This window comes from Falco naumanni, chromosome 11 (assembly GCF_017639655.2).
Source record: "Falco naumanni isolate bFalNau1 chromosome 11, bFalNau1.pat, whole genome shotgun sequence".
NCBI classification, from domain to species: domain Eukaryota; kingdom Metazoa; phylum Chordata; class Aves; order Falconiformes; family Falconidae; genus Falco; species Falco naumanni.
Genome location: NC_054064.1, coordinates 24,547,631 through 24,573,900, shown reverse-complemented (window position 1 = coordinate 24,573,900; position 26,270 = coordinate 24,547,631). Strand labels below are relative to the sequence as shown.

The window sequence follows — 26,270 nt, the reverse complement described above, 5'->3', positions numbered from 1 at the left end:
TCGTTAGGGTGCTTTTGACAACTCCTAGGTTGGGCTCCAGGCAGTGACTCCCTATTTCTGTGAATGTGTTGGATGAATCAAAAGTTGTTAGAAAGAGGCCATATCTTAGTGAATGCATATGGTATTAATTCTTTATCACAAACTAACGTACACCTATTAAATGACACGCTACTCTGAAGAGTAGCTAAGTGGAAAGGTCTATTGTGTATGTTTAGGCATATCTGCTTGATTAAATAACTTTAAAAGAGCTACACAGAAAGAAAACTGATGAGGAAAGTAAATTCTGTTCTGCCTTATGCATCCATTAAATTGTTCACTAATTTTTCTGAATGCTTTTGCAACCCAGCTGACATCAGATCTTTAGGAATATTACTGAAATCCCAATTGACTTGGCCAGTTAGAAAAACAAATCTTTACTTCTTTAAGTAAACATGTTCTATTCAGAGTAATACATAGAAATGCACTGAAGTGAACTGAAATTGTGGCAGGGATAGAGAGATGTTGTCCTTGTGACTTTTACAGCTGCTATTAGCTGGATTGATAAATGTATAATGAAGGGTAAAAGTTTACTTTTATGTTGGTTTTCCATTGGAAGCTCCACTTCTTTGTGATTTGCTGTTGCAGGAGAACAGCAATTGAATTAGTGGCTGTAATTAATAGGATTCTAGGTAGACAGCAGGGCTGAAAGGACCTGAGGAGGTTTGCAGGGTACAACGATGCAGAACAGGCATCCAGTAAAATGTGTTCGTTTAAGAAATGTGAGCAAAGGTTAGAAGCCCTGGTTCCCGGTATTCCTAGAGAGGTTGTGTGCTGGCATGGCAGATGATCTTGTGACTCAGGGTAGATTTTGCTTCCCATTGGGCTTTTACAGTTCTGTGGGCCAAGGCAGGAGGAGGTGGGAAAGGAAGTAAGAGGAGTGCACTGCTGCTGAGGCTAATCTGTGTGCTTGCTTAGGAGTTTTGAAACATCTTGATCTATTTCCAGTGAGTAATTTCATCACTCGGTGACTGAATATCTTTAGCTTGTCTCTCTAGTCTTATGTTCTGGGTAGTATATTTACGTATTGAATCCTCCTTGCTTCCCACTGTCAGGTGTATCTGGAAAGCTCAGCTTGAGAATCAAAACTTTAGAAATTCTCTGGTTTAGAAATTAACTCTGATCAGGTCTATGTTAGGAGCAGAAATGAAAGAAGAATTAGAATAACTGGGCAACCATGTTCAGCTGTAACACAGCAAGAACACCTTATGAACGGTCTATTGGAGAATGGGGATTTTGTCCTGGACTATGTATGTTTCCTTACTGTCATCTGTCTCTCTTCTTTAAATCAAATATACTTGTATATTCCTTCCATTTTCATGCCAATTTTTGAATATTTGTTTAGACAAATACACAATGAAATCTGGTAATATAAAAGAGCATCTGACAATTTTAATTTATTTGACACTATGATAAATTAATTTCTTCCACTTCCGTGTTAAATGACATGAAGGTTATTTAAATATGAAACTTAAACACCAACCGATAAAAGTACTTTTGTAACTACAAAAACTTATGAAAAGAATTTGCTATGAAATTACAGTTAACACTTAATGCAACATGTAAAAATTAATAATTGAAATTATTTTTTTAAACAGGCTAATTAGAACTTCTAACAAGTGGAACCAAAGTGCTAATACAGAGTTTAAATTTTTACATACTAATATTACTTGCCAAAGACTTCATCTAGATCAGTGAAAGAATATTCCGGGGCAGTTGACAGACAACCTTTTTTTTCTTCACCAAAGCTCATTAATGCAGATGTCATTGTTCAGAACATACCATTCAGTGGTATTATTATTATTATTTTCTCTTTTTCTGATTTGTATTTCCAGAAATAATTCAAACTTGACCTCATTTTAATGGAGAGAGGGAATTAATTACATTTGCATTGACGAGCACTTTGTTTGCTTTTTCCTGGAATTGGGAGTGGCTACTGGGGTTGATCTTTGTGCTTGCTGTTTTCCATAGTGAACCAGAGACTAGTTTGACGGAACTGTAAATGCAATATGAGAAGAACTGGGAACTTTGCCTTAAGGGAATGCATGAGCGTTTGTTCCACTTGCATTTTCATGTGCATGACCAGAGAAAAGCAGACCCCACCTGTACTTTGAGGAATCTCTTAACTCTATTCATTATTGAGTACTTGGCAAAGGTCATTTCAGTTCTAGGTAGTAACAAAAAAAAAAAAAAAAAAAAAACAACCCACCAACCAGTGTTAGATATTAGGAAGAAAGCTTAATTTGCACAATTTTTGCCACTGTATAAACTGGTCATGCTCCTAAATCTTGAACACTTTGTGCAGTTTTGGTGACGTTATATTTAAAAGATATGGTGAAGGCCATAAGGATGATTACTGGTGTTCAGAAAGCTTCTGCAAAAAGTCTGACTTAGCTTGGAAGAGGAATGACTTGGTGAATACGTATGTCATGTATAAAAGCATGAGTATCATGAAAAACTGAACAGAATGCGGTTGGGCATTTTGTTAGCACAAGAAAAGGTCCAGCTGAATTGAGGCTGACATTTTTAAAGCCGTGAATTGACTTTTACACAAAATACAAGCAAATTGTATGCCTTCCCATTTGGGAGGCAAAATTTATAAATGTGTCTAAAACCAAAACAATTCAATGGATTTACATAGAAGCACTGACTGGTAATAAACTGTAATACAGACTATGGCCTAAAAGTCTGAGAAAGTATCCTGGAAGCCTGGATGCTATTCCCTCTTGTTCTTGCACTTTTTTTTTTCTTAAGAATTTATTGTAGGTTGTTGTCAGAGAAGGCGATTGAGAAACTTTGGGTCTCGCCCATTACGATTGTGTGATATTACTGGTTTCAGTAGTGTGGTACGTTACAGAAGTGGTCTTAGGTAAGTTGAAGGTGTAATGCTGGAGAGGATTCAGAATGCATGGGGTAATGCTAGAGACTGAAGGGTTTCAGTAGTAGAATAACGTACAACGTTTCATCTAACAGCAGTTTTTTTGCTTTAGCAAGAAGTATTGCATTTTTCATGTCACATGCCTTGTTCTTTTGGGGATAGTATGTGCACTAGAAGGTGATGGCTGAAAAGCAGTATACATGCCTATTGAAATATGGAGCCAGCTACAGGCTGTGTCTGCATGTAGTGTGTTGGCATGTGGCCCTCAGTACCTTGCTTATGTCAGGAAAAACAACTTTGGAAGGGCTTAAGATAGGGCTTTAATTTATTGTCTGAAGTGTGCCTTCGCTACGCTGCCGGCAGGGAAGTGGGTGGAGATTAGTTTAAGCATCTTGCTTTAATTTACTGCAACCTCAGTGCAGACCCTCCCAGTAACTGTGACGCGCACAAGTGAGATTGTTTCAGAATAAAGGTTACAAAAGTATCAAAATACTTCATAGAAGGTTCGAGGTGATGTGGAGGTCGCTTCTTTAACAAATATAAGGTTTTCTGGTCACCCTAATTTAGGCAAACTGTGCAAGCACAATGTTTGCAAGACTTCCAACAGCAGTCCAAAATGTCATGTCTAGGAGTTGCAGTAGTCTGTCTACTGTAGTATCTACGGTTAGATCATTAAGGAGCACTTAATGAACTGCCCTGGTCACTGATACTACCAGTGGTACCAAAACAGCAGGTTAGGAGACCTGAATCTTCTGCAACATCTTTTCTTAATTGGTGGTTGGAGTTTTGCAGAGTTTCACCTTGGGTTTGATTGTACCAAAATACAAAAAGATGTCTTGCAGCAGTACAAGTTTTGCAAACTGTTGATGTGCTTTCCTTTTCCATTGCCTATTCCAAAGGTACTGGGAACATTTTGTGTGAAGTGGAACCTGGGTATTATTCTTCTGCGGTGGTTTTATTCTTGTTGCGTACTCAGACCTAGTTCCTACTTAAAAACTGTAATTCTGTGGTGTTCATTTATTTAGATGCCCTTAAATTCAGAGAATTTTGCATGGGCTTTGCTCTGGTTAGGTCCATTTTTCACATCGCTGTGAATTGTTTTCAAGGTTCATAAAATCAACTTCTTAAATTATATGACTTTGGTCAATAGTTTGACATGCCTTAATTGCTATACAGTTTGTTCTGAAAAGCATATTTATTCAGAAGGTAATGAACCTTGTTTAAATATAGTCAACTGCATTGACTTTGTCCCTGTTTTATCTTCTACTTCCTACTCAAATGTTTGGTAGCAGCCTCAGAAGGTCACATCTAAAGGAGTTCTGTACCTGTGCTGAGTTCAGCATGATGGGAAGGCTGTCTGCAGCAGGTGTTGCAGCATGTCCCTATACACACTGAAAAATTACCCTTTAATATAAAAACAGGTCGTGATAGGTTAGTGCTTTTGTTGTTTCCAGTGTGTGGCGCTTACTAGGTTGTGGTACAGGGTGGGATGCTCAGAAAGTTCCCAGGTCAGTATTGTGTATGGCTGTGTCCACTTGTGTTTTACTTCATCTTGGCTGGTAGTTTGTAGGGGTTGTGAGGCTGCTTGTTGTTACTCTGCCTCCAGAAATGTGATCATGGCTCACAGCTTAGGTGAAGACATGTTTCCCTCTTTCTAAACTCCTCTACACAATAATCACATCTAGTTCCTGGAAGGAAAAAAAACTTATGAAAATGTGGGGGTTTGTTAAAGAGAATGACCCAGAGGATAAAAAGGTGGTGATTCTTTTACTGTTCCTGCTGTGTGTTTATTTTGAGCCTCTGTCAAAACTGTCTTAAAAACTTTAAAAAATAAAATAAAATCCACATGCTTAAAGAATGGCATAACAAGTGCAACAAAACCCAAAACTGATCAAAGAATGGAATCATATCCAAACAAGGAAAACAAACTCAAATATAAAGGCATAGTAAAGCACACCTAAAGGGATCCTGGGAAACAGCTGATGGCATCAAAACAGTAATAAAACTTTTCAGATGTTTCAGGAGGAGTAAACCTATCTGTTTGCTTCTGGTTAGGTAAGATGGCTCAAGGAAAAAGAGGCCATAGCAGAAAATCTAATTGTTGTTGATATTTTCTGTGGAGGCGTAAATGGAATACGGGATGTATTACCACCATGAGTCTCTTGAGAGGGGAGTCTGGCTGTACAGGAGCGGGTGAGGAGTGATGTGGGCGCGTAGAGGAGGCGAGGCACATGGAATGGCCAAGCCTACTTGTGGTCTAGAGTCTCGTTATTTTAGCACTTATTTTAAAATTGCACGTTATTTTAAAATTGCTATGAAGTGTGGAATCCCTTTCATCAGCTGTGTGCAGTTTCTCCACTCTTCCCTTTTATTTTGATTCAGCTTATTTGTATTGCCCTTTAGTAAACTAAATCTGGGAAGTGATCATTTAAAAGCAAAAATGCCCTTTTCGGGGATCTTTTCCTTTATTAGATTATTTCAGGTTTTGTTTTGATCAGAGATCGAATAGGTTTGGGCACATGCACTGTATTTGCTCAATTTCTCTTTCCGTTCTTCTCTCTAGTCATACTTTGTCATGTTTATGCTGTTGAACTGATGGGGGTTTTGTTTGTTTTTTAGTGACTACAGTTCCTGTCTCACCTCTTTGATGGAAGAGGACTATGACCAAGAAGTGAACTCTCCACTGTAGAACAAGAAGCTCCTGTGGAATAATTGTGTCCCTTTAAAAGCAGCACCCAGTCTAAAAAAAAAAAATAGAGTAGAAGAGATTATTTTTGGACCTGGCATTTTTTTGTTCATGTGACCTATGTTTCAGCATGTAAATGGTGAAAAACGGGGAAAACATTTGTGCTTGCTTTTGAGCTTTATATCAAGTAGTGCTTAGCTCTGTGGAGCATTAACCACGTTACGTGAAGATCAGAGTATATCCTAGCATTCATTTTTTAAAATACTATACCTTTTTTTAGCAGATGTATGTGATAAAAATGAAGTTTATATTTTAAGAGCACTTGGGCAGATGCTTCTTGTTTAGGTCTCAGCATTTGGGGCAAACGTTTTTATGTAACATTGTCCTTTTTCCAGAGTGTTTAGGTTGATCGGCTGCAGATCATGCATTATCCAGCAGACTTGAGTGTATCTATTCAGTATTAACCATGGTGTTGCTCTGAATGTTGTCATGCAGACTTGACAAACCTTTTTGTAATGTAAAGGCTGACTTCTCTACTACCACGACCAGAGAAAATTTAATGAGGTGAACGTGGTCGTGGCTTTTTTAAAATACAAATTACCTTCTTAGGTATCTTTTTTTGTAGTGAGAGTGCAAAGATTGGTTAAAATGAGCAGCTGAGGGGGTGAAGGGCACAGTTGGCACGAAGTGCGGCCTCTCGTGCTCTGCTTCGAGACGCACTGTTGCCTGAAGGCTGGCCTTACAGCATACTGGGGAAGGAAGGAACCTGAAGGTCAGTGAAGCACAGAAACTGAGGACATTGGACTGCAGAGGCCAAACTCAGGGTGAGTGATCATATGTACTTATTTCTTTGCTTGTGTAGTGTTGACTTGTTCATAGATAAATTAAAGGTGAAAAATAAAGCAAGACGATGAACTGGAGAACTTTCCACAAAAAGGCAGAACTCAGTTATACAGAGCACTAATGGAATTTTCATCGTTTTGAGCAGTGGAAATTGCTATGACGTGACATTTCCGTTTCGGACTCCTCAGTGAGGCACCTCTCTTGGTCTTCAGTTAAACTTCCATTAAGATCCTTCAACCAGTTTGTGTTCTGTTACTAATCATTTGGTTTCTTAACTATGAAACCAGTTTCAGCATAGGGTATTCCCTGATGCATGGAAGTTGGTGGATCTGGATACAGTTTTAAGTTGGGAGTGCAGGAGCTGGCACATAGTTGTCCTTCAGGTCTCTGGTCTTCTGTCAGTGTCTCTTAACATCCATCACCTGTTTGGTCGTACTTGATGTATGGCCTCTGGAATAAAACATGGCAGTGATCGCCCCTTTGTAGACTATGACACCATGAGCGATGAAGGAACTTACTCCATATTCTGCCATGTCTTGCTTTTACATATCTGTGCATTGTATGGCTTTTGTATGCTGTTTGTTTGGTTTCCTTGCCACCTACACACCCATCCTATCATGAATTTCATGGGTGTGTTAATTGTAAACAGGAAGTAACTAGGAATGTTTAAGTTCTTACCTGTTCTATTCAGAGGAACAAAGTCAGCAGGGGAAAAAAAAAAAAACACGCTGGGGTGTAATATGAAAAACTACAGTGCTTTTCCCCTCCTGTTCATATAGGCCAAGCTTTGGGAAATAAATTGTATTATTTCAGTTTGGAAAAGATGACAGTCAGGGAATGTTCTTTTCATTTACAGATCCTGGCCATGAGGTTTGATGCCTCATTTTATTGAAGGGAGACACTGGACCTAAATGGCGCAGCATGACTTTGTTCCTGCCTGGCTTAACTTCTCAACGCCACAGTCAACCAAGGTAACATTAATACAGGTCACCTCCTTTTACAGCTGTGACAATAATAATAATTAAGAAAAATAAATGCCTTGGTGTTTCCTGGAATGTGAAATGTTTAACTACTTTTGTGTTTTTAAAGAAGGCTTTTGGAAACTTAAGGTGATGATGTGTTTTAACCCCAGCCAGCAACTAAGTACCACGCAGCTGCTTGCTCACTCCCTGCCCCTACCCTCCAGAGGGATGGGGTGGAGAATCATAAATTAATGTAAAACTCGAGGGTTGAGATAAAAACAATTCAATAACTAGAATAAAGCAGGAAGAAAAAAACCCTAAAACAATAATAGCAATAATGAAAAGGAGGGAGAAGAGGAGAAGAATAAAATCCAAAGGGAAGGGAGAAAAAAACCCACATGACGCACAGTACAATTGCTTGCCACCTGCTGACCGATGCCCAGCCAGTCCCTGAGCAACGATCAACAGGCCCTGGCCAACTCCCCCCAGTTTATATACTGGACACAACGTTCTATGGTATGGAATACCTCTTTAGTTCAGGGCAGCTGTCCTGGCTGTGTCTTGTTTCTTGTGCCCCTCAGGCCTTCTGGCTGGCATAGCCTGAGAAACTGAAAAGTCCTTGACTTAGTATAAACATTACCTAGCAACAGCTAAAAACATCAGTGTGTTATCAACATTGTTCTCACACCAAATCCAAAACACAGCACTGCACCAGCTACTAAGAAGAAAATTAACTCTATCCCAGCTGAAACCAGGACAGGTGAAAATCATTTTTGTTGCCTTTGTCTTGACAAATGTATCGCTTCTATTTCAGAGGAAGAACGGTCTTTGTGTTCAGACATGGAAGTAGTTCAGTGTCTTTGCACTGTGTCTTGAGTGGGATCCCAAACAGAAAATCCTTAAAGAAATGGCCCTAAAGCTGTGGGAGTCAGGACTTGAGCTGCCATGTATTTACATTTCAGGATACAATTTCAGTCTAATTTATGAAAATAATCTGACCTTTGTGGAGTAATATATTGATAAGCCCTTGGGCTCTAACTCCAAACTCAGAAATAGTCGTTAGGTTTTTTGCAAACTTAAAATGAGGGCAGTTTTCCTGTCACCTTCTTTACAAAACTGATTCCAGAAGCAGCTTGGGTTGACCCCGGAAGTCTGCTTTAGGACTTCAACAACTTGTGTCGCTTCTGCATGGGGTGGAGAAAAACATTTTAATACCAAACCAGATTATGATGGACAGCATTGGTGAACAAGAAAGAATACACCTTTCGCCTCCATGCTTAAATAGGAGGACACAAAAGTATTCAGGATGTTTGATCCATTTTTTTATTGATCTGAATTTTTTATAAATGAGGGAAAGTGAAGAGCAAAAGATTCTTTGGAATCTTAATGCTAGAAGTATTAATGTTTTCTACAGAGTCATAGTCCAAAAGTGCTTTAAGTTACTTGAGTATCTCTGAATTTTAACCAGACTGATTGGATCCTCCATTGCTGTCTGCTCCTCTGTTTAGGGGGAGTGAATCAATGAGCACATATGTATCACAGGATTTCTTAAATTAATTTTGCAGAAAGTATGTTTTTGCAAAGACTGCTGATATTAGTGTGTTAGGTTCTCTTTGATTCTGTGTAAGATAGTGGATTTGTGTGCCTTTCTGATCAGGCTTACATGATTGTTGACATTGGCTAAGCGATGGAGATATGGATGATGTATTGAAAACTAGCAGAGAGGTGAAGGGGGTGGGTTTGGTTGGGTTTTTTTTTTTCAATCGACAAAATGTTGCCGTTGGACTGACAGGCTCCTGGAGCACCCTGATGAATGCTTCATTACATCTCTTTTTACTTTCTGCAGTCCCCTGCAGCCACCTTTGAGAAACATGGAGAGCATCTTCCACGGGGAGAGGGCCGCTTTGGGGTGAGCCGTAGGAGACACAACTCCTCTGATGGATTTTTCAATAATGGGCCCCTCCGAACTGCAGGAGGTGAGTAAGAAGGATCAGAATGTAGCCTGTGAGCAAACATTTTGGAATATTCTGCAGAATATAAACATTCTCCCAAACTGTATTTTTTCAAAACATCCTACAACAAACTTGTGCTGTGCTCTTCTCTCACGTCATGTGCTCAGGCCTTGAGGGGTTTTTATGATAGCTGTATGTGCATTGTATAGCTTGGTTTGTTTTCTGTTATAATCACACAGTAGCTTAATAAGGTTGGCATAGTAGTTTACTTGGTGAACACTGACTTAACAACAAGAAAAACAGCCTGATATTTCCGATATTCTGCACGCTGTGTTGACTTTTTTATTTGCACACTTATCTCCTTTTGTTTAGACTGCTGGCATCAGCCGTCCCTTCTCCGCCATGATTCTGTAGATTCTGGTGTTTCTAAAGGAGCTCACGTTGGGCTTTCTGGCAGTCAGCCTGGTTGGCATGGTCCCTCACGGGGCCATGATGGTGTGAATCAGCGTGGTGGAGGAGGAACTGGAGTTCATCGTCACTGGAATGGCAACTTCCATTCTCGGAAAAGTTCCGCCTTTCAAGAAAAGCTGCCTGTTGAATCCAGGGAAGAGAAGAAAGAAGATAAAGAGCAGTTGCAATTCGAGGAAGAAGATTTTGTAAGTGTGTAGCTTCTCACTAGAAGTGGCTTTTCAGATCTCATTTTTATTAGCGCTGATAGGTGACAAGGATCTAGAGTTGCATTCCATTCCATGTTTGAGATGACAACAGATTTAACAAATTATTCTGATGCTGACAGGATGCTGATTGGTACTCAGAGTCCTCAGGACCTGACAACCTGTTGTATTATGGATGCTGGCATGTGTATTTTACCAAATGGTTATTGTGAACTGAAGACACGTCATAACACACAAGCCAGATCTTCATGGAAACCCATGAGGTGACACTTTGGTCTGCCACAGGAAGAGTAATTGTGTTGACTTTGTGGCATTGCTTATGAAGGTGGTTTTTGGTTTGTTTGGGTTTTTTTTTCTTCCCTCCTAAGTAGGCCTGTTCAGCTTATCTTCAGTCTGCCTGCTGTTCCTGTCTCCTACATTCTGGTACATGTTGGTGTTTGTGATAACCTTCCCAGGCTTGTTCATGATGTGCTCAGACTTTTGCAACTGTCTGTCTTGAATCCTCTGGAGTAGTATTCTGTTCTCAGAGATGTTTTCCTGCCTCTGTTAATCTGTGGATCAGGGTTTCTTGAGACATTTCTTCCATCAGTATCTCAAATTCACCAACTTTCTTCTTACCCAGCTCACTGATTCATGTGGTATTATTAGTATGATAGTCTCTTACATCCTGGCTCTGTTTTTACTGGAATATCTTTTAGTTTTCCAAACTTTCATGAATAGTACTTGGACTTGCAGCTTTCATCCTTGCCATGTGCATTCCTTAATGCTAACACTTTGAGATATATGCACCTTTTCTGCTTTCTCTTTACAATTTCATTTTTTTTCTCCTGTCCCCTGAAGATAATTTTATTGTTACCAGACCATATGTTTTGCTTTTTGCATCCTATTTCTTGCGGTCTGTAGGCTCTTCTTGACCAGTCTAATGAGGTCATTATCATCTGTAAGGTTCTAGTAAACTCAGTTCCTTCACCTAATGCAATTCCTCTGACTTTTCCTTCATCTTCAATGCTAAAGCCATTGCTGCCTCCAGTGATGAGAGTTTCTGGTGATAGTATGTACACTTGCGTGTATCATCATCTTGGGCTTTTTGCTCTCTTATTCAGTGTTTATCTCTGGAAGGCTGTTCACAGCTGAAATTGTCATGACAGTTTGATGGCACTGCTGCTATTCAGGAAGTCAGAATTGAAGTGAAATACATGCCCACTGCTGCTTCAGGGCAGAATCTAGAGTCTACACTTAAATTGCCACAGGAACCAGTTTGATTTATGCTGCTGGGTTTTTTTCAATGAAGTACCAGGGGAGCGATCGCGTGCTGTTCTTCTTCAGCTCCTTCTGCTGGGAGTGGTAGCCAGCATCACAGGGTGGTGAACACCTGGAGAGCAGTGATAAAGCTTGTGTGTGGATTTCTGTTAATTTGATTTCTCAAGAATACTGTAATTCATGATTTTTATAAGCCTGTGCTTTAGACTGTCAAAAGCTGGTTGAAATGTAGAAAGTTAGTGTTAATGGTTGCGATTGTGCACTGTTGTCTATCTTGGTCTAAATCTTTTTTCCATACTACTTAATTCTCCTCTTCAGTGCCTTGATGAGTGCCTTTCCCCATCTACATGGCTGTTTCTTCTGTAATTACTTCCCCCAATTTTGTTAAAGATGATAATGCCACACACTGTCTAGCAGCACGCTTTGCTAAATAACTCCTGTATTGTCTTTGCCAGAGTGGTGAAACTAATGTATGCTGTGGTTAAGTGTGTAGCTGTTAGGTCTGTGTGGCTGAGGATGGCAACGCTTCCCCTGAAAGGTCTGCAACACAGGCTGTTAGTTTAAGTTCTCCTGTGGTGTGAGTACCCCTGCTATAAAACTGACCTGTAACTAAAAAATGAAGCACTGAAACAGGAGTTTCTAGGGTCTGAGGCAGGAATTTATGCTATGGTGTGACATTTTTTCGTAACTCTTATAGAACAGGAATGCCTACTATTTCAGAAGCTCGTTATTAGAGACTTATGCTGTCACCATAGTAACTAACATATGAAGAATTCATTAAAAAGAGGAAAAAGATGGCTTTATTTTGAACTCAAGTTATTTGGGACGGGGAAGAGGAATAGCTAAATCGCAAGCACTTGTCATTGAATGCTTAGATTTTTCTGTACTTCGCTTTGAGCTCGGATGTGTCCTTAGTTGTTCCACCAGGTTGAATTGTGATACTGAATCAAAGGTAAGTCTGCAGAGCGCACTGAGTCTGCATGCAGTATTGCCCTGAAAAGTGGACTCTGAAGCTTAACATAGTCACGTGTAGCTTTTTTGTCAGTAAATATGTATATATATTCATTATTCCTTTACATTAGGAGCCTAGTATTGCTTTTGGGTTGTTGTTTTTTAATTGGTTAATGCATTATTACTGTATAAAATTATTTGGGAAATTAGACAAGAATCTTCATATATGGATGATGTGGATTCTGGTTTATATTTTGAGCTGCTTATTCAATACCTAAATCTGTTATGTGTGTATTGGTTGGTGGCATCTACTTAATCGTATAGTAGAAGACATAAGGGCCTATCCTGAACCCTCTGTTGGCTGAAGCCAAGGAGAATACAAACTTGGGTTTCAGATGTTTTGTGACAAAGCACCCTTCTAGTTCAGATGCTGTTCACAGAAACCTGCTTACACTCTGGGTTCCTAGAAGTAAAACGTTATGTTAATACTGAGTATTTTTTTTGTTATATGCAATATGATCATATACTAATTTGCATTGTCTTTTTATAGCCATCTTTGAATCCAGAAGCTGGAAGACAAAACAACCAGAACAAACCTTTAGGGACACCTTCTGGAGTATGGGGTAGGTGAAAGTATTTACATCACTGTACAGAATGCTGATGCTGAAGCAGAGAGTTGTGACTGATGTTCAGATGCTATTTTTTTCCACTCAGAAATGTTTTTAAAAACTTACCTAAAGCAGACAGTTTGCAGCTTTTTCTCCTTTGTTGTTTTCCTGCCACAATCTTCACTGATCTCTTAGCCTTTTTGTCTACTTGAAATTGTGCTTGTCTTGTCATAAAAAAACTGCTGGTGGCAGTAATGTCATTGTTCTGCCTTTGCTTCCTGTCTTAACTGCAGTTACAATTCCATGCAGACATCACTTGAAGGGCAGAGCAGATTTGAGAGAACTAGACATTAGTTCCTGACTTGTGATCTTCATATTAGAAATACAGCAAAACTGTCATAGTTCTGTGGTTTGGATTTATTTGGGGGTGGGTTTGTTTGTTTGGTTTTTACTCAGAACAGGCTTGCTTTTGATTCTGATGTGGTATGCAAATCTGTGCCTTTAAAAAAACCCTAAAAATTAGTGAAACAAGGTACCAGTTCTAGCAGCTAAATACAGGTTTGTTAATCTCTAGTTAGAATATAGCTAGATGATTTGAGTTAGATACCGTAAATAGTACAACTACAAAAAAAAAAATCAAGAACACTTCTTGCTGTAGTACTAGATTGTGTTCTTTTTGCATGTTTGTCAGGTAGCTATTGTTCTGCTCAAAAAATAATGACAATTAGTATTTATGGGGCTTTTAGCCATTTATACTACTACTGTTTTTAAATTGTTTTGCTCCTGCAAATATGTTGATTTGGCCTGAGAAATATTAATTGTGTTTGTAAAAGCACTGTGTCTTTTGAGATATGTTATGCAGAGTATTTTTGCTGTGTCAATGAATTAACAAAGCTGATCCATGGTTGCTCAAAAAAATGCCACTATCTGTTCTGATTTCTCTAGTATGGTGGAAGGCTGTTAGCTGATTATCACTGTTGGGTTTTTTCACTTCAGTGTCAAGGGAGCTGTTAAACAAAAAAAGATTGGACTTCGACATCCTTATCCACTATCTTTGCTCAAAGCTGAAATGGAAAAAGAGCTGATAGCAGTCTCAGAATCAGATGTGTAGCATCTAAGATTGAAAGGGGAGAAACTAGCAGTATACTGAAGCCGTTATGAAACTGAACATTTGTATTTCAGAATCTTTCTCATGTTAATTTTTACAGAAAACCCCCCTAGTGCCAAGCAACCTACCAAGATGCTGGTCATCAAAAAGGTTTCAAAAGAGGATCCTGCCGCTGCCTTCTCAGCTGCATTTACATCACCTGTTTCTCACCTGGCAAATGGCAACAAAGCCACCACCATTGTCCCAAGTGTCTACAAAAATCTGGTTCCTAAACCTGCAGCTCCTCCTTCCAAGGTACAAGGGTTTCGAACCAAGTTAGTGAACTGCAGATCAAGGGAGAGCTCTCTCCCTTGACAGGGGAATCAACTCCCTAACAAATAGCAGGAGTTGGAATCCCGGTAGTTTCTAGGGTAGCGGTCTTTACAGTAGAAGTCTGTTTACTACTAAAATTGTTGTTCCCTATTAAAATGCCATTTGGTCTTGTCCATACAGAGAACTAACCTCTCTTCTGACTATACGAATGTCTGAATGGGTGTGTTCTTATGCATTAGACAAATCCTTATATTAATTAGACAAAACAAGCAATGCTAGAGAAATGGAACGTGTGCTACAATGTGCTTGAATTGTTCACGTGACTACCTTGAAAAATCTTTATTAGGTTACAATACTTTGATGTGTTTAAAACACAATTGAGGCTAAGATCAGATTAGATTGTAACATCCTGCAATTTAGCTCTAATTTAGTTGAGCCTTAAAGACAGCCTGGAAAAGTAATGGGTTTTGTGCTATAATTATTTTACTGAGAGAAATATAGGAGTGTAGAAAAAAAACAAGTACTTTTTTTTTGTTTGTTTCTTGGTTCTAGGCTTTATCTTGCCCATTTTTCCAGAGAATCTACATGTATAGATACCCTAGAAACTTTGTAGGATTGATAGTGAAAGTATTGAAGAGGCTAAAGAAAATTATTAGCTAGGTCATTCTTTAAAAAGGTGTCCAAATACATTGAGTGCTAAAATTTATTGATAACTAATGCTGGCTGTGACATTCCAACAAAATCTTCCCTATGATTAGAGTAGATCAGTCTTACACACTTCAAAGCAAAATAGGAAAGATTAACAACTTTTTTTGTAAGAAAGCAAGCTGAGAGCTTCTTTCCCCTTTCTAAGTTTCTCTTAATTCAGGCTAAATTCTGCCAGCTACAGGAAAAATCCTAGTGATTAAAATTATTATCAAATAAGCTTACATAAACCCTTAATTTGACAACTGATCTCCTTCTCAGTGAGATGGGATGAATTGGCCCATTATATAAGGCTGTTACTAAGTTTTTCAGTCCATATACCTACTTGTTTAGAATAGTTAAACAAGATGCAGCTTCTGATGGATAGGGGCCTCCTGTGGCTTTTATTTTTGCTTGTACAGCTTGACTGATATATGTGTATATATAGTCTTACCTATTTTTAGTCTGGATGTTTTGAGTGGTCTTTGAAACAAAAAGTCAAAGATGCAGTTTCTGTCCAGACTCTTAAGATTGTCTTTTTGATTGCTTCAAAGTAAACAGAGTTTTAGTGAACAGGAATACAAACAGCTTTTCTGTCTTAGCTGTTGTGTGCAAAGATAACTTGCAAGCTCTGAACGTTAGTGCTATACCAACTGTAGAGATTGAAATGCATTTCTGAAGCTATGCGAATGTCTGTTGTTAGTGCTGGTCATGGTATACCTGTTGCTTGAAATTGTAAAATTTGGACATAAAATTCTGTGTACCTTTTACTCCTTGCTGTGCAGTCACCACTGCATTTGTTTGGGCTACTTCTGAAGCCCATGGTTAGAGCTTTTCCATTAATTCCATCTAGAAGAGCTGCTTTTGAAGCCTTTCCTAACTGTTCTGAAATTAGACTCGGTAAGTTTTTCAATTCCTGAGATTAAACAAAAAATGTATTAATTGGTGCTCACAGTTGGAATAAGCCACTTAGTATTTTTCAAATTATCTATAAACATTATCTTTTTCTGAGACAGCCTTGTGACTGTGGTGTGGAAGTTCAGCTTACGTGAAGGATAATGGTAGGGTTTTTTGTTAGCTTGTTTTACATGTTACATAGCTCTCATTTCCATCCCAGATTCTGTATCTATATTTAAATCAGACATTATGACAGTAGGTAGTGATAGTTGCCTAAGTTTCTTTTAATGAAGCATTCACTGTGCTGAGCCAGTCGGTGGGCATGGATTACGTACGCCTGGATTCATACCTGAAGTATTACAGTATTGATAACATACACAATGCTGTTTGGCTAGTGGAGAAGGTACTGACTTTTGGTACGTAGCCCAAGAGATCAGTCATGTTAAGTAGGATATAAATATGTACTTAGTGATTTAGAAGTATTTGAGCTAATTTAGAATTCAATTAAGATGTAGAATTAGAATTGTGATAGAGTGTTTAAGTGTGCATGCACTGACCTGGTGCTGTGGTTGTTGGGGGAGTATGGTGCTCCTCGGTGGTGGGGATTGCAACAGGGAAGGATTGGCCGCTGGTGTCATCAGCAGCACTTTTGTTAAGGAATGGTGGCCATTAGCAAAGCTAAAAGGTGAGATTCAGCATATCCTTAGCCAGAAAAACTGTGTGCATGATGCCTTTTTTTAAAGGTACAGACATAAAGCAGTTATGCTAGGATGCCTTATTCTGAAGACTTCTAGAAAGTTGTACAGAAACTGCAGTGCACAAAGTAGTAGAGGGGTCAAAACATCTCTTTTGACCAAGTCAGCAGTATTGGAAAGCTGTCACAGGCAAACAGAATGAAAAATGTTTGTGCTAAGTTGTACCGAGTAGCACTGAAAGGAAGAGGACTGGTGGCAGTGAAACAAGTCCATTCTTTCTGGGCTAATTGAGATGGCGAATTGTTCACAGTCAAGCAATACCTCCTCAGGGTCGTAATCTGCAAACAATTCCTTTTGATTTTCATCTCTAGTTGTTGTGCTTGAATCTGGTGGCCTCCCTAAGAAAGCAACAGGGTCTGGCCTTGAATTTGTCTGAGCTGCCCCTTTGTGGAAGCTGGGAGAACAACGGATCAGCAGCTCGGAGCTGGGTGTCTAAGCAGGGCGACCGCCGGCTCTGCGCAGAAAAACTTTTTGTCACAGTAATTCTACACCCTAATTCTAGTACCAGGCAATATTGTGCAGATCGGGATGTTTTCTGGGTTTGAAGGGAATGTTTGGAATGTGTGCTGTGAATGCCAGATAATCCGTTCAATAAATGTGGACTGCTCTTGTTTTTAAGTTGGAGTGGAAGAGGAATGCTGATGGCCTCCCCTACTGATTTATTTATTTTTAAATTAATAAAATAACCCAATGCAGAGTGATAACATACTGAAATAATTATTTCTGCTCTCCTTGCTTGCAGAATGCAAGATATGTTGCATCTCAGATTTAACTGAATCCCACTTGTGCATGAGTTATTTTGCTGATGGCTTGAAGTTGGCTTCCAAAGTCTAATGGGTCAAAGGAACCAGCGTGGTTTAATGCTCTGCAGGAGTATTTCTCGTGCTCTTTGATACAAGTTTCTTGTTGGGATCCTGTTTGTAAAGACTGTCACTTCACAGTGTTTGTCCTTGGTTGATATGAGTAACATTCCAAGTAACAACAATTTACCTTGAAGTCTTTGCTTTTCAGCCACATCGCTAGTGTTATTTAAAGGGATACTGTAGAGAGTATCCAAAACAAAACAGCAAATGCTTATGCTCTTTAATAAGCTGGCTGCTTTTTCTTCCTCATTGCTGAATCAGTTTAATGATGGACACTTTCAGAACCCTAGGAAATAAATAATTTGCATTCTCAACCTGGACAGAAATATTCCTTGATGTGCTTCCTCGCACAGGGGAAATTCCTGTCAAGTGATGCAAACCCTTTATTTGTGGCATACAGTATTCCCATATGAAATGTGAATTTAATGGGTTTGGGTTTTTTTTTTTTACTTCCCATCTGTGGGTAGCTGTAAGATGCATTGCATTACTTGGTGGTGATTCCAATTAATGAAGAGCAATGCTGGATTTTCTTTGAGTAATAAAGAGGTTTTACTGGAGAGTGGTGCCCATGAAGCAGAATTGTATTGGGTTTGGGGAAAACAGAAGATGGGTGAAAATAACGGGTGTTGAGATAAACTTGAGACTGTTCTTGCAGAGGGAGGGGGAAAAAAATCTGTACAACAGCCAACATAACATTTATTTGTTTTACTACTAGCAAGCAACCCTTCTTGTGCCTTACCATTTACTCTCCAGTATTTTGTGTTCTCTTCAATATAGCCAAGTCCGTGGAAAGCCAACAGAAGTGAACATAAACCAGGCTCGCTTTCCTCCAGCCGTGACTCTGCCTTTACCAGTCCAGTGTCTGTAACCAAACCAGCGGTACTGGCGAGTGGCTCAGTCCTCACCTCTCCCAAAGAGGTACGGGGTTGGGTTTGGGGATAGGGTGGGAAATTTTATCACTATCACCTGCTGTAGCTTAAACATAAGGTCCTCTCTGTACATGGAAGCTACCTTTGCACCCTTGAAGAATAACTCACTTATACGTTCTTAGAACGTTCTGCCGCATCTCCGATACAAGAAAGGAAACAAAAATGTGGCTTACCTGGATGTACAGCCGTTGGTGTTGGTTCCAAATGTGTTAGAATTTCTCTCTAATATAAAACAAGAAGTACCAATGCTTTACATCGTGTCAGATAACTACATATGCATAGACTTTGTGTTATTGGAGTGTGAATAGAAAGGTAAACTGATTCTCATGCTGTTCTTCAGTATGGGAAAATAAGGGGAAAGGAGGGTGATCTGCCTCATATCCTTCCTGTAGAAGAAGCTATGAGGAGACTGAGGGAGTTTAAAATCTATCTTCAGCTACAGTGTCGGTTTGTAATTTTGGAGTCGGAAGGAGGTAATCTGCTGAGGTGGAAATACCCCTGGGTTTGGTCTGAAATACGGAGAGGACCTTGGAATATAAATCTGTTAACGTTTCAGCAGTAACTGTGACATATATACATTTGGCCAGCATTCCTATACTTCACTTAATAGCTTGTAAACAAAATGCTGGTTTGGACCTTGAAATTCCATAAAGCTTAAGAGAAAAGTGACACTGAATAGCTTTTCTCCTCTGCTTCTGGTAATCAAAATTCAACAGGTTTGTGATCATACGTAAAAAGAACAAAAATAAAACAGTTTGTGATAAATGACATATTCACAAAGTTTGAAATGAATGTGTTTGCATTTCAAGTGTAGCAGTGGGGTTTTTTTTCTAGTTGTGTGTTTGTCTTGTTCCTTTACAGATCTTACTTCTAAAATAAAACCTTGTAATCTTTATGATTCTCTGCTTTGCAGGCTTTACTTTGCAACAGCCTGTACTTTCCTGCTTTAGCCACTGCTGAGTGTAAAAGCACAATCATGCACACGTTGCTTTGACAAATAGATCTTACACTGTATTCCCTTACCTTACCTTGCTTATTTCTCTCCTTAAACAGAGTCCTTTGTGCCACTGACAGCCTTCCTTTTTGTGTAATGCACAGCCCAGTATGGCCACCTGTGCAGCGTAAATATGTCAGCTTAAATAGGCTTTCACCTCCAAGCAGATACTGAGAAGGGCATTCATTTTATATCATACAATAGTAACACAAGTAGTCTCCTTCATTCCCCACCCCAAGAAGGTCTTGCTTGAAACTTTAGTCAGCCAAGATGTCAGGTCCTAATCTGAGAGCAAGAGTAGGCAGCTGGGTTTTCCCTAGGACAAGCAGTACTTCCTTGAATGCTTCTTGTATTACCAGCGTCAATCAACTAAACAAAAAGGCTTAAAAATTTCTCCCAGCTAAAACTGAACAGTTGTAGTACATTTTTCTTTGAATCTGTTGGAGGCTTGCAGTATGAAAACACAGGACCACGGCCATCAAGTACTAGTGTAACCCTAGCTCCGCAGGCCTGCTGCAAGGAACCTCTGCCTTTTTATTTCTAAAACGGGGGTAACGCCCCTCCCGCCAAAGTGTTGAAAATAGCACCTTTATTCATATGAGACCACAGTGTGTTGAAAACTAAGAGGGTGCCAACCAGTGGCACCATGTCCTCACAAGCCAGTCTAAGATAACCAAATTAAGATATAGTCTGAATTCATAAAATTACTCTTCTGTAAGAGTGGCTGTCCCTGTTATATACGGGTATCTGAGGTCATGTGTGGTGCTATCACTACAAAAAAAAAACAACAAAAAAAAAACCCTGAGAGATGCCTCGATGTTTTAAAGGGATAAACTTACCTTTAGGAAAGATGCCTAAAATGACTACTTGTACCCCTTTAACACTAAAAGAGAATGTTACGTAAAAACCCTTCTGCAGAAGGTTATGCATAAAACCAGAATTCAGGTGAAATTAAATTCCCTGTCAGGAATCCGTTGTTTCTAAACTTAGCTAGTAATTGTCTTCTCCTGACTTGTAGAAACTAAGTTTTAGTACCTCAGCAGTTCTGTTAAACATTAAAACGGCCACTAGCAAAGAGAGCTTGAGTGTTCCAAATTACCAGAAGACATCTAATTTTTAGTCTCCTTTGTTCATTGGTGCCTTCTGTCACTGCAGTCAAACTAGTTACCGTGTTGAGAGCTTCATTTCAGTACTGGGCCGGCTTTTTATCCTAATATTCATGGTCCCTTGTTACGTCTGTTACAATTGCGGATTTGTTCCTTACCGTGTTGAATTAGGCAAAATCTGAAAAGGCCACCTGAGAAATGCTTACTGTAAGGCGTTACTTACGTTCAGCATGCACGTCCCTGAAAGGCATTATTTCACACCAGTATTTCATATGCAACAGGCGTGAGAAGTACGAGCAGCAGTTGCTGCCTTGTTTTTGTTTTGCTAAATATTTTAGTTCCCTTGATCTTTGCTCAGAGCACTGTAAGTATGATAAAAGTACTTTGCAAAAGAGATTTATGTTGAAGAGCCTGAATTTGCAACCTTCCCACCCTAGCTTAAAAAGGGGTGGGGGGGAACACTACAGACTTTAGGAAATTTTACTTTGTTGTAATATTGAGAAAAAAAATCAAAGCGAGTAAGTGAAGGGAAAGAGTAGTTTTGCGTGCAAGATTCTACTGTCAGGTATCCATATGAATGACTAAATTCCTTGTTGTCTTAGGGTAGCCAGACATGAGCTCCATATATGATCAGAAGGTTAAAATACCGGGGATTTTCACATAACATGTTCTTGGAGTTCTTGTATGTGTCCCCTCAAAATTGTGGAACAATTAAATGGAAACCTTATCTTGGTTAGCAATATTTTTATTGGAGCATCCTGGCTGGGGTACTGCTGATGTGCAAACTTTTGTGACTTATGCCTGGTCTGCAGATTCGAGATCATTAAGAAAGCTCAAACACTGTGGGAGAGCATGGGAGGTGACCTTGGGTTCAGGAGTTGAGCTGAGCAGATTTCCCCCAGGCTCCAGGGTTGTCTGTGTCTGGCTCCACACGGAACCATCTGGGCTGTGAGTGTACATAGCAGGGAATTGGCATCGTGCTCTCCAGGGGAGGGTGCTGAGGCTGTGACTACCTATTTCACATCCAGTTGTGGTTAGTTAAGGGGGTGACCACTCCCTAAAAGGAGATTACCACCCCATAGCTTAATTTCAGGGTAGAGTCTGCCAGGACGGCTTAAGATGCAAATTTGAACTGAGTCTAATCCTCTTAATTTTTTAATTTTTGCAGGGTGAGAGTCCTGCATTAATTTCTTAGCCTTAATATCCTGTTGTAGGCTCCAGCGTTGCTTGATACGAGTTACATTGCCAGGGAACAAAATAAACATATTCATGGCCATGTGAATTGACTCCTAGGGGAAGAAAAAAAATCTAAGAGTCGATAATGATAGGTGGGAGAACAGCGTGCTGGTAAGGGAAGAAATGATGTGCAGCACCAGCCAGTATTTTGGTGGAAGTTTGACATTAGATTTTTCTGGCTTGAGGGGTTAAGAGCCAGCCGAAGAACCTGATGGGTGTTTGAAAGGTGTAAGCACAAGCACCGACAAGGGCCCCATCCTGGCAGCAATACAGTTTGAAAGTCTCTGTATTCTGTCTTCCTTGTCTAGAGTCCTTCCAGCACCACCCCTCCCATCGAGATCTGCTCTTCACGCTTGACGAAGCTGATGCGCCGTACCACTGATAAAAAGAGCGAATTCCTGAAGGCACTGAAAGATGATAGGAATGGGGAGATAACCGAGAACAGAGAATGTGACAAGCTGGATGATGTAAGATCACTGTCTTTACTTGTGTGTATGATCGTTATGTATTTAAGGAGTTGGGTACTGAAATAAAAAAAGAGCAGTGTACGAATTCTGGCTCTGGAGGAGGAAAGGAATGACTTCATTGGTCTGGCACACATGCCAGCAGAAGTAGTGCACAGCACTGTGATGAAAGGAGATCAGTGACATGATGAAATGCAAATGGGTAAGTAATAAATGGGGTGGAAGGTCAGATCACAGATAGTGAAGGTCATCTAGATTTTTTGCAAGGATTCTCTAAGGAGTGGAACAATACCATATTTTAACATCTTAATTTGCTTTCAAACTCTTCTTGTCAAACTACATCCACAGGAAAGCAGAATTCAGTGCTTTTGAAAGGTGTGGGATAGTTGCTCCAGCCTCAGAGGCTTGGACCAGACCCCTAAATGCATAAGCCTGTGGCTTAATGTGTCCTTAGGAGTATTTCGTTCCCATCGTTTTCTTACTGTTGCTCCGAAGCTGCTGGCCCTGTAATGCTGGTGTTCACTCCCCTGACACAGAAGTGCAGTCCGCCAGCTGTTCATGTTGCGTTGTCTTGTCACAGCCAGGTAGAAGTTGCTTTCAACCATTATTGGTCTGAGCTCTGGAAAAAACACTGGCTGGGGGTGAAAGGCTTGGCTTTACTTCCAAAAGTAGAAGCTTTGAACTTGGATCTGTGCTGTTGGCATGGCCTGTGTGAGCACATTTTGCTGCTTTTATTTTTCTTTAGATGGAGAGCAACAGCACACCAGAACCAAAGGAAAACTGGGAAGAGAACTGCCATCAGAATGGCCTTTCTCTCCCTTTGCCGGAGGAGGGGGAAAACCTCTCTCATTCATTGGAAGCAGAACACAGGTGAGCAAATGGCAAAATAAGGTGCCTGGAGTAAAGGAGGGCAAGTCCTTGGACTGTGTGAGGAGAAGAAAGCTATTTCAAGGAAAACTCTGGGAAGCAGCAGCAGCAGCTTTGTGTGTACTGAGCTAGAGGTGGGTGGGCTTCATAACTAGCACTGGACTGGGTGGAGTCTTATTGAAAGTAAAACAAGACACTGACAATAGGTGAGCCAAGACTTTACCAAGGCCTGTAATTAAATTCTGGGGCTTCTCTGGTGCCACATCCCTGTGTGTTAATGCTGCCTAGGTATTTACCTGCCCACGCTGGGAGTCAGCACGAACCTGGTGTGATTCTAGTTTATTTACAAGCAGGTGTCCTAAATGTGATGGTCATCCTCACACACTGCTTGCTTCCTGTCTGCACTTAGAATGGCCCTGTGCTGCTTTAAATGCTGTAAAAGTGGAGGAGAGTTAAGAAAATATTTACCTAGTATCTCAGCTTGTATCCAGTAACCAGTGAGTAAGCAGCATGTGAGCACCTGGTGCAAGCAGATAGTAAGCTTTAGGAGATTCTGAGCTGTGATACTGGTTTGATTGCCTCATGTCCTCCTTCAGTGTCCTTGGGTAGAATTTCAAATCTCTGCCTTGCTTTCCTTCTGCCAGGCTAGTTATTTACCCTTTGTACAGGACTGCTGTAGTATTTGTAAAAGATATTGAAAAATGTTGGGTAAACACGAGGCACTGTTGAAGTGGTCTCTAACACAGAAGACTCCCTGGTGAATTGGGAGTTATTTAATATAAAACCTCGTGCTTCGTGGACAAAGTGTTCTCTTGCTTTGCCACTGTTCCCTTCCTTTAATTCCTATGCCCCTTTTATTTCCTCTGCAAATCAGGTTATTGAAAGAAATGGGATGGCAGGAATATCCTGAAAATGATGAGAACTACCTTCCCCTCACGGAGGATGAGCTCAAAGAGTTCCAAATTAAATCAGAGCAGGTACGTTTACAGCTCTTGCCACTTGTGACCGCTCTTCTCCCTCTCCCTTCTCATGCACCAGTCTTTCGTGGTGTGATTGTTAAGGATGTTGGAGAGGACAGAGTTGCAGTGAGATTGTAGTGTAATTGGTTAACCTGCATTATCTGTGCAGAGCGTGTGTACGCAGTTAAATACTTAATTTGTGTCTGCAGGTGGCTAGTGACAGTTACTTTCTGCACTTTTGCTTGTTTTAAAACTTAATTTCCTTCCTACAGCGAAGAAGAAATGGATTTGGGAAGAACGGATTTCTTCAGGGCCGCGGCTCCAGCCTGTTGTTCCACTGGAGAAGCACTTTTAAGACAAAGATTGAGGACTCAGACACAGAAACTAGTAGCAGCGAAACGTCAGATGACGATGCCTGAAAGTGGGCACAAGAAAATTAAAATAAATAAAACCAACCCAATAAACTCAGTTCATAGCTCAACATGTGTTTGGGGTTGTATAAACTAAACAGAGTTTATTCTGTCTCCAGTCTGTTCAGTTTTTTCTTTTGTTGTTGATACTTCATGCACAAGGGAAATAATTGTATCCCAAAGAAGAGAGAAATTGGCTTCTTTAGCTTTTTCTTTTGGTTTTGCCCTAATGCTTAATAGAAGTTTGTGCAGCTAGCAAATTTTGACAAAAATCCCTTGTGGGGCAGTGCACAAGTTCAGTCTTGTAAGCAGGATACAAGTGGCTGACTGATCTTTGCAACAACAAGCTTCTAACAGTGCCGCCTGCATTACATAATGTCATGCGGTAAGTGTGCTAAAACAATCATTGTCAATGACAAAATGGCTATTGAAGTTCTAATTATGTTAAATTAATGCTAATAACATGAATATTTTATTTTATTTTATTTTTTTTGGCGGCTCGGGGAGCTTCATCACTTAACCAGGCGTTTGTGGTTTTCTTTTTTTGGGTACAGCTGTAAAATATTTGGATATAGGAATTGTTTGTGTTCTTCTTCTTGCAGCCTTGATATTCAGGGTGGATTGTAAAATATAAATTTTTTGTGAGATTTCAAAGATTAAGATTATTTTGATAACATTATTTACAGATTTAAAAAAGTGACTATCACATTGAGTCTGTATGAGGGGGAGAAACTACTGCATCAAAAATAACTAACTTGGAATAAATATTTTGCATCAGTTTGCCAATTCTAATTGTCTTTCTTATGTAAGAAAAGCTTTCCTCTAAAGGGACCTGCAACTTTGGGGGTCTAATAGCACTGGGGATAAATAGTTTCTTCTCCCGCTGTATTTTTCCACTTGGCAAACATTGCTGTAGCGCTCAGACTGCAGAAGCTAAACTCTTCCTTTAAGAAGGGAGAGGAAGAACAAGACTGAGATGATAGCCCATGGTTGTTGTTTTGTTGGTTGTTTTTTGGTTTTTTGTTTTTTTTTTTGTTTTTTTAAGAGAATAATTCAAATTATCTTCCACTTAAAGCAGTTTGCTTTTTTATTCTGCTTCATACAAAATCGTGAAGCTCAACTGGTCGGTGTCACTTGTTCCTAGTGCAATGCTGCTGTTTATGTTCACAACATGGCAAGGGAATGTCTGAATCCAAAGCTGTTTTCATTGAAATCTTTTTTAAAAATTCATGAAAACATTTCTATTAGATTAAAAAGGATTTTACAAACAACTCAGTTGTGGCCTAAGCTATTTTAGTGTCTGTTTTAAGTTCAGCTTGTACACAAACGTTTTGGATTGGAAAGTATTGGCATGGTTGTGCACTGTTTGCAAGCGGGTTGGATGGAATCGCACGTGGAGCAGGAACCCCTGGTCCCGCCCTGAGGGGGATCACCCCGGCCTCGATCGGGTTTTTTTAATCCACTGGTGACCAGGCAGAGAGGGCAGATGTGTCACGATGTGAAGGCGGAGCCGGGCGCCTTTGCAGCTGGACTCAAGGGAGCGCTCGATGAGCCGGGTGGGACTCCATGCGCTGTGCCTCTAGGTCCTGGGGGCTGGGGGGGCGGCAGGGCCGTGCAGCCCCCGGGCGGGGGGGGCTCGGGAGCTGGGAGCGAGCTGGGGGTGCTGGGCATACTGGGGTGCTGGGGGTGCTGTCAGGCACTGCACAGATTGTCCACGTTCCTCCGAACTGCCGCTTCAGTCCTCCCTGGGGGCTGCCACTGCCGTTCTACCACTTCAGGCCCATCGAACAGGGCTTTTGGCTGGAAAAGTTTACTTTGGTTTTTTTTTATTTTTAA

The 26,270-nt window shown here is 40.2% G+C and overlaps 1 protein-coding gene across 4 annotated transcripts in view; it reads left to right on the top strand.

The window, feature by feature from the left end:
* The window catches only part of GPBP1L1 (GC-rich promoter binding protein 1 like 1), a 35,184-nt gene extending 9,964 nt beyond the window's left edge, over nt 1–25,220 (top strand). For all 4 annotated transcript variants that reach the window (XM_040609925.1, XM_040609929.1, XM_040609927.1 and 1 more), the window contains exons 2-12: nt 5,534–6,424; nt 7,300–7,414; nt 9,252–9,381; nt 9,730–10,013; nt 12,793–12,865; nt 14,059–14,252; nt 18,247–18,387; nt 22,043–22,201; nt 22,944–23,068; nt 23,940–24,042; nt 24,297–25,220. In XM_040609925.1, the coding sequence (XP_040465859.1) occupies nt 7,355–7,414; nt 9,252–9,381; nt 9,730–10,013; nt 12,793–12,865; nt 14,059–14,252; nt 18,247–18,387; nt 22,043–22,201; nt 22,944–23,068; nt 23,940–24,042; nt 24,297–24,443 (1,416 nt within the window). In that variant the 5' untranslated portion in view covers nt 5,534–6,424; nt 7,300–7,354 and the 3' untranslated portion in view covers nt 24,444–25,220. The remainder of the gene's footprint in view (nt 1–5,533; nt 6,425–7,299; nt 7,415–9,251; nt 9,382–9,729; nt 10,014–12,792; nt 12,866–14,058; nt 14,253–18,246; nt 18,388–22,042; nt 22,202–22,943; nt 23,069–23,939; nt 24,043–24,296) is intronic.
* The last annotated feature ends 1,050 nt before the right edge of the window (nt 25,221–26,270 follow it).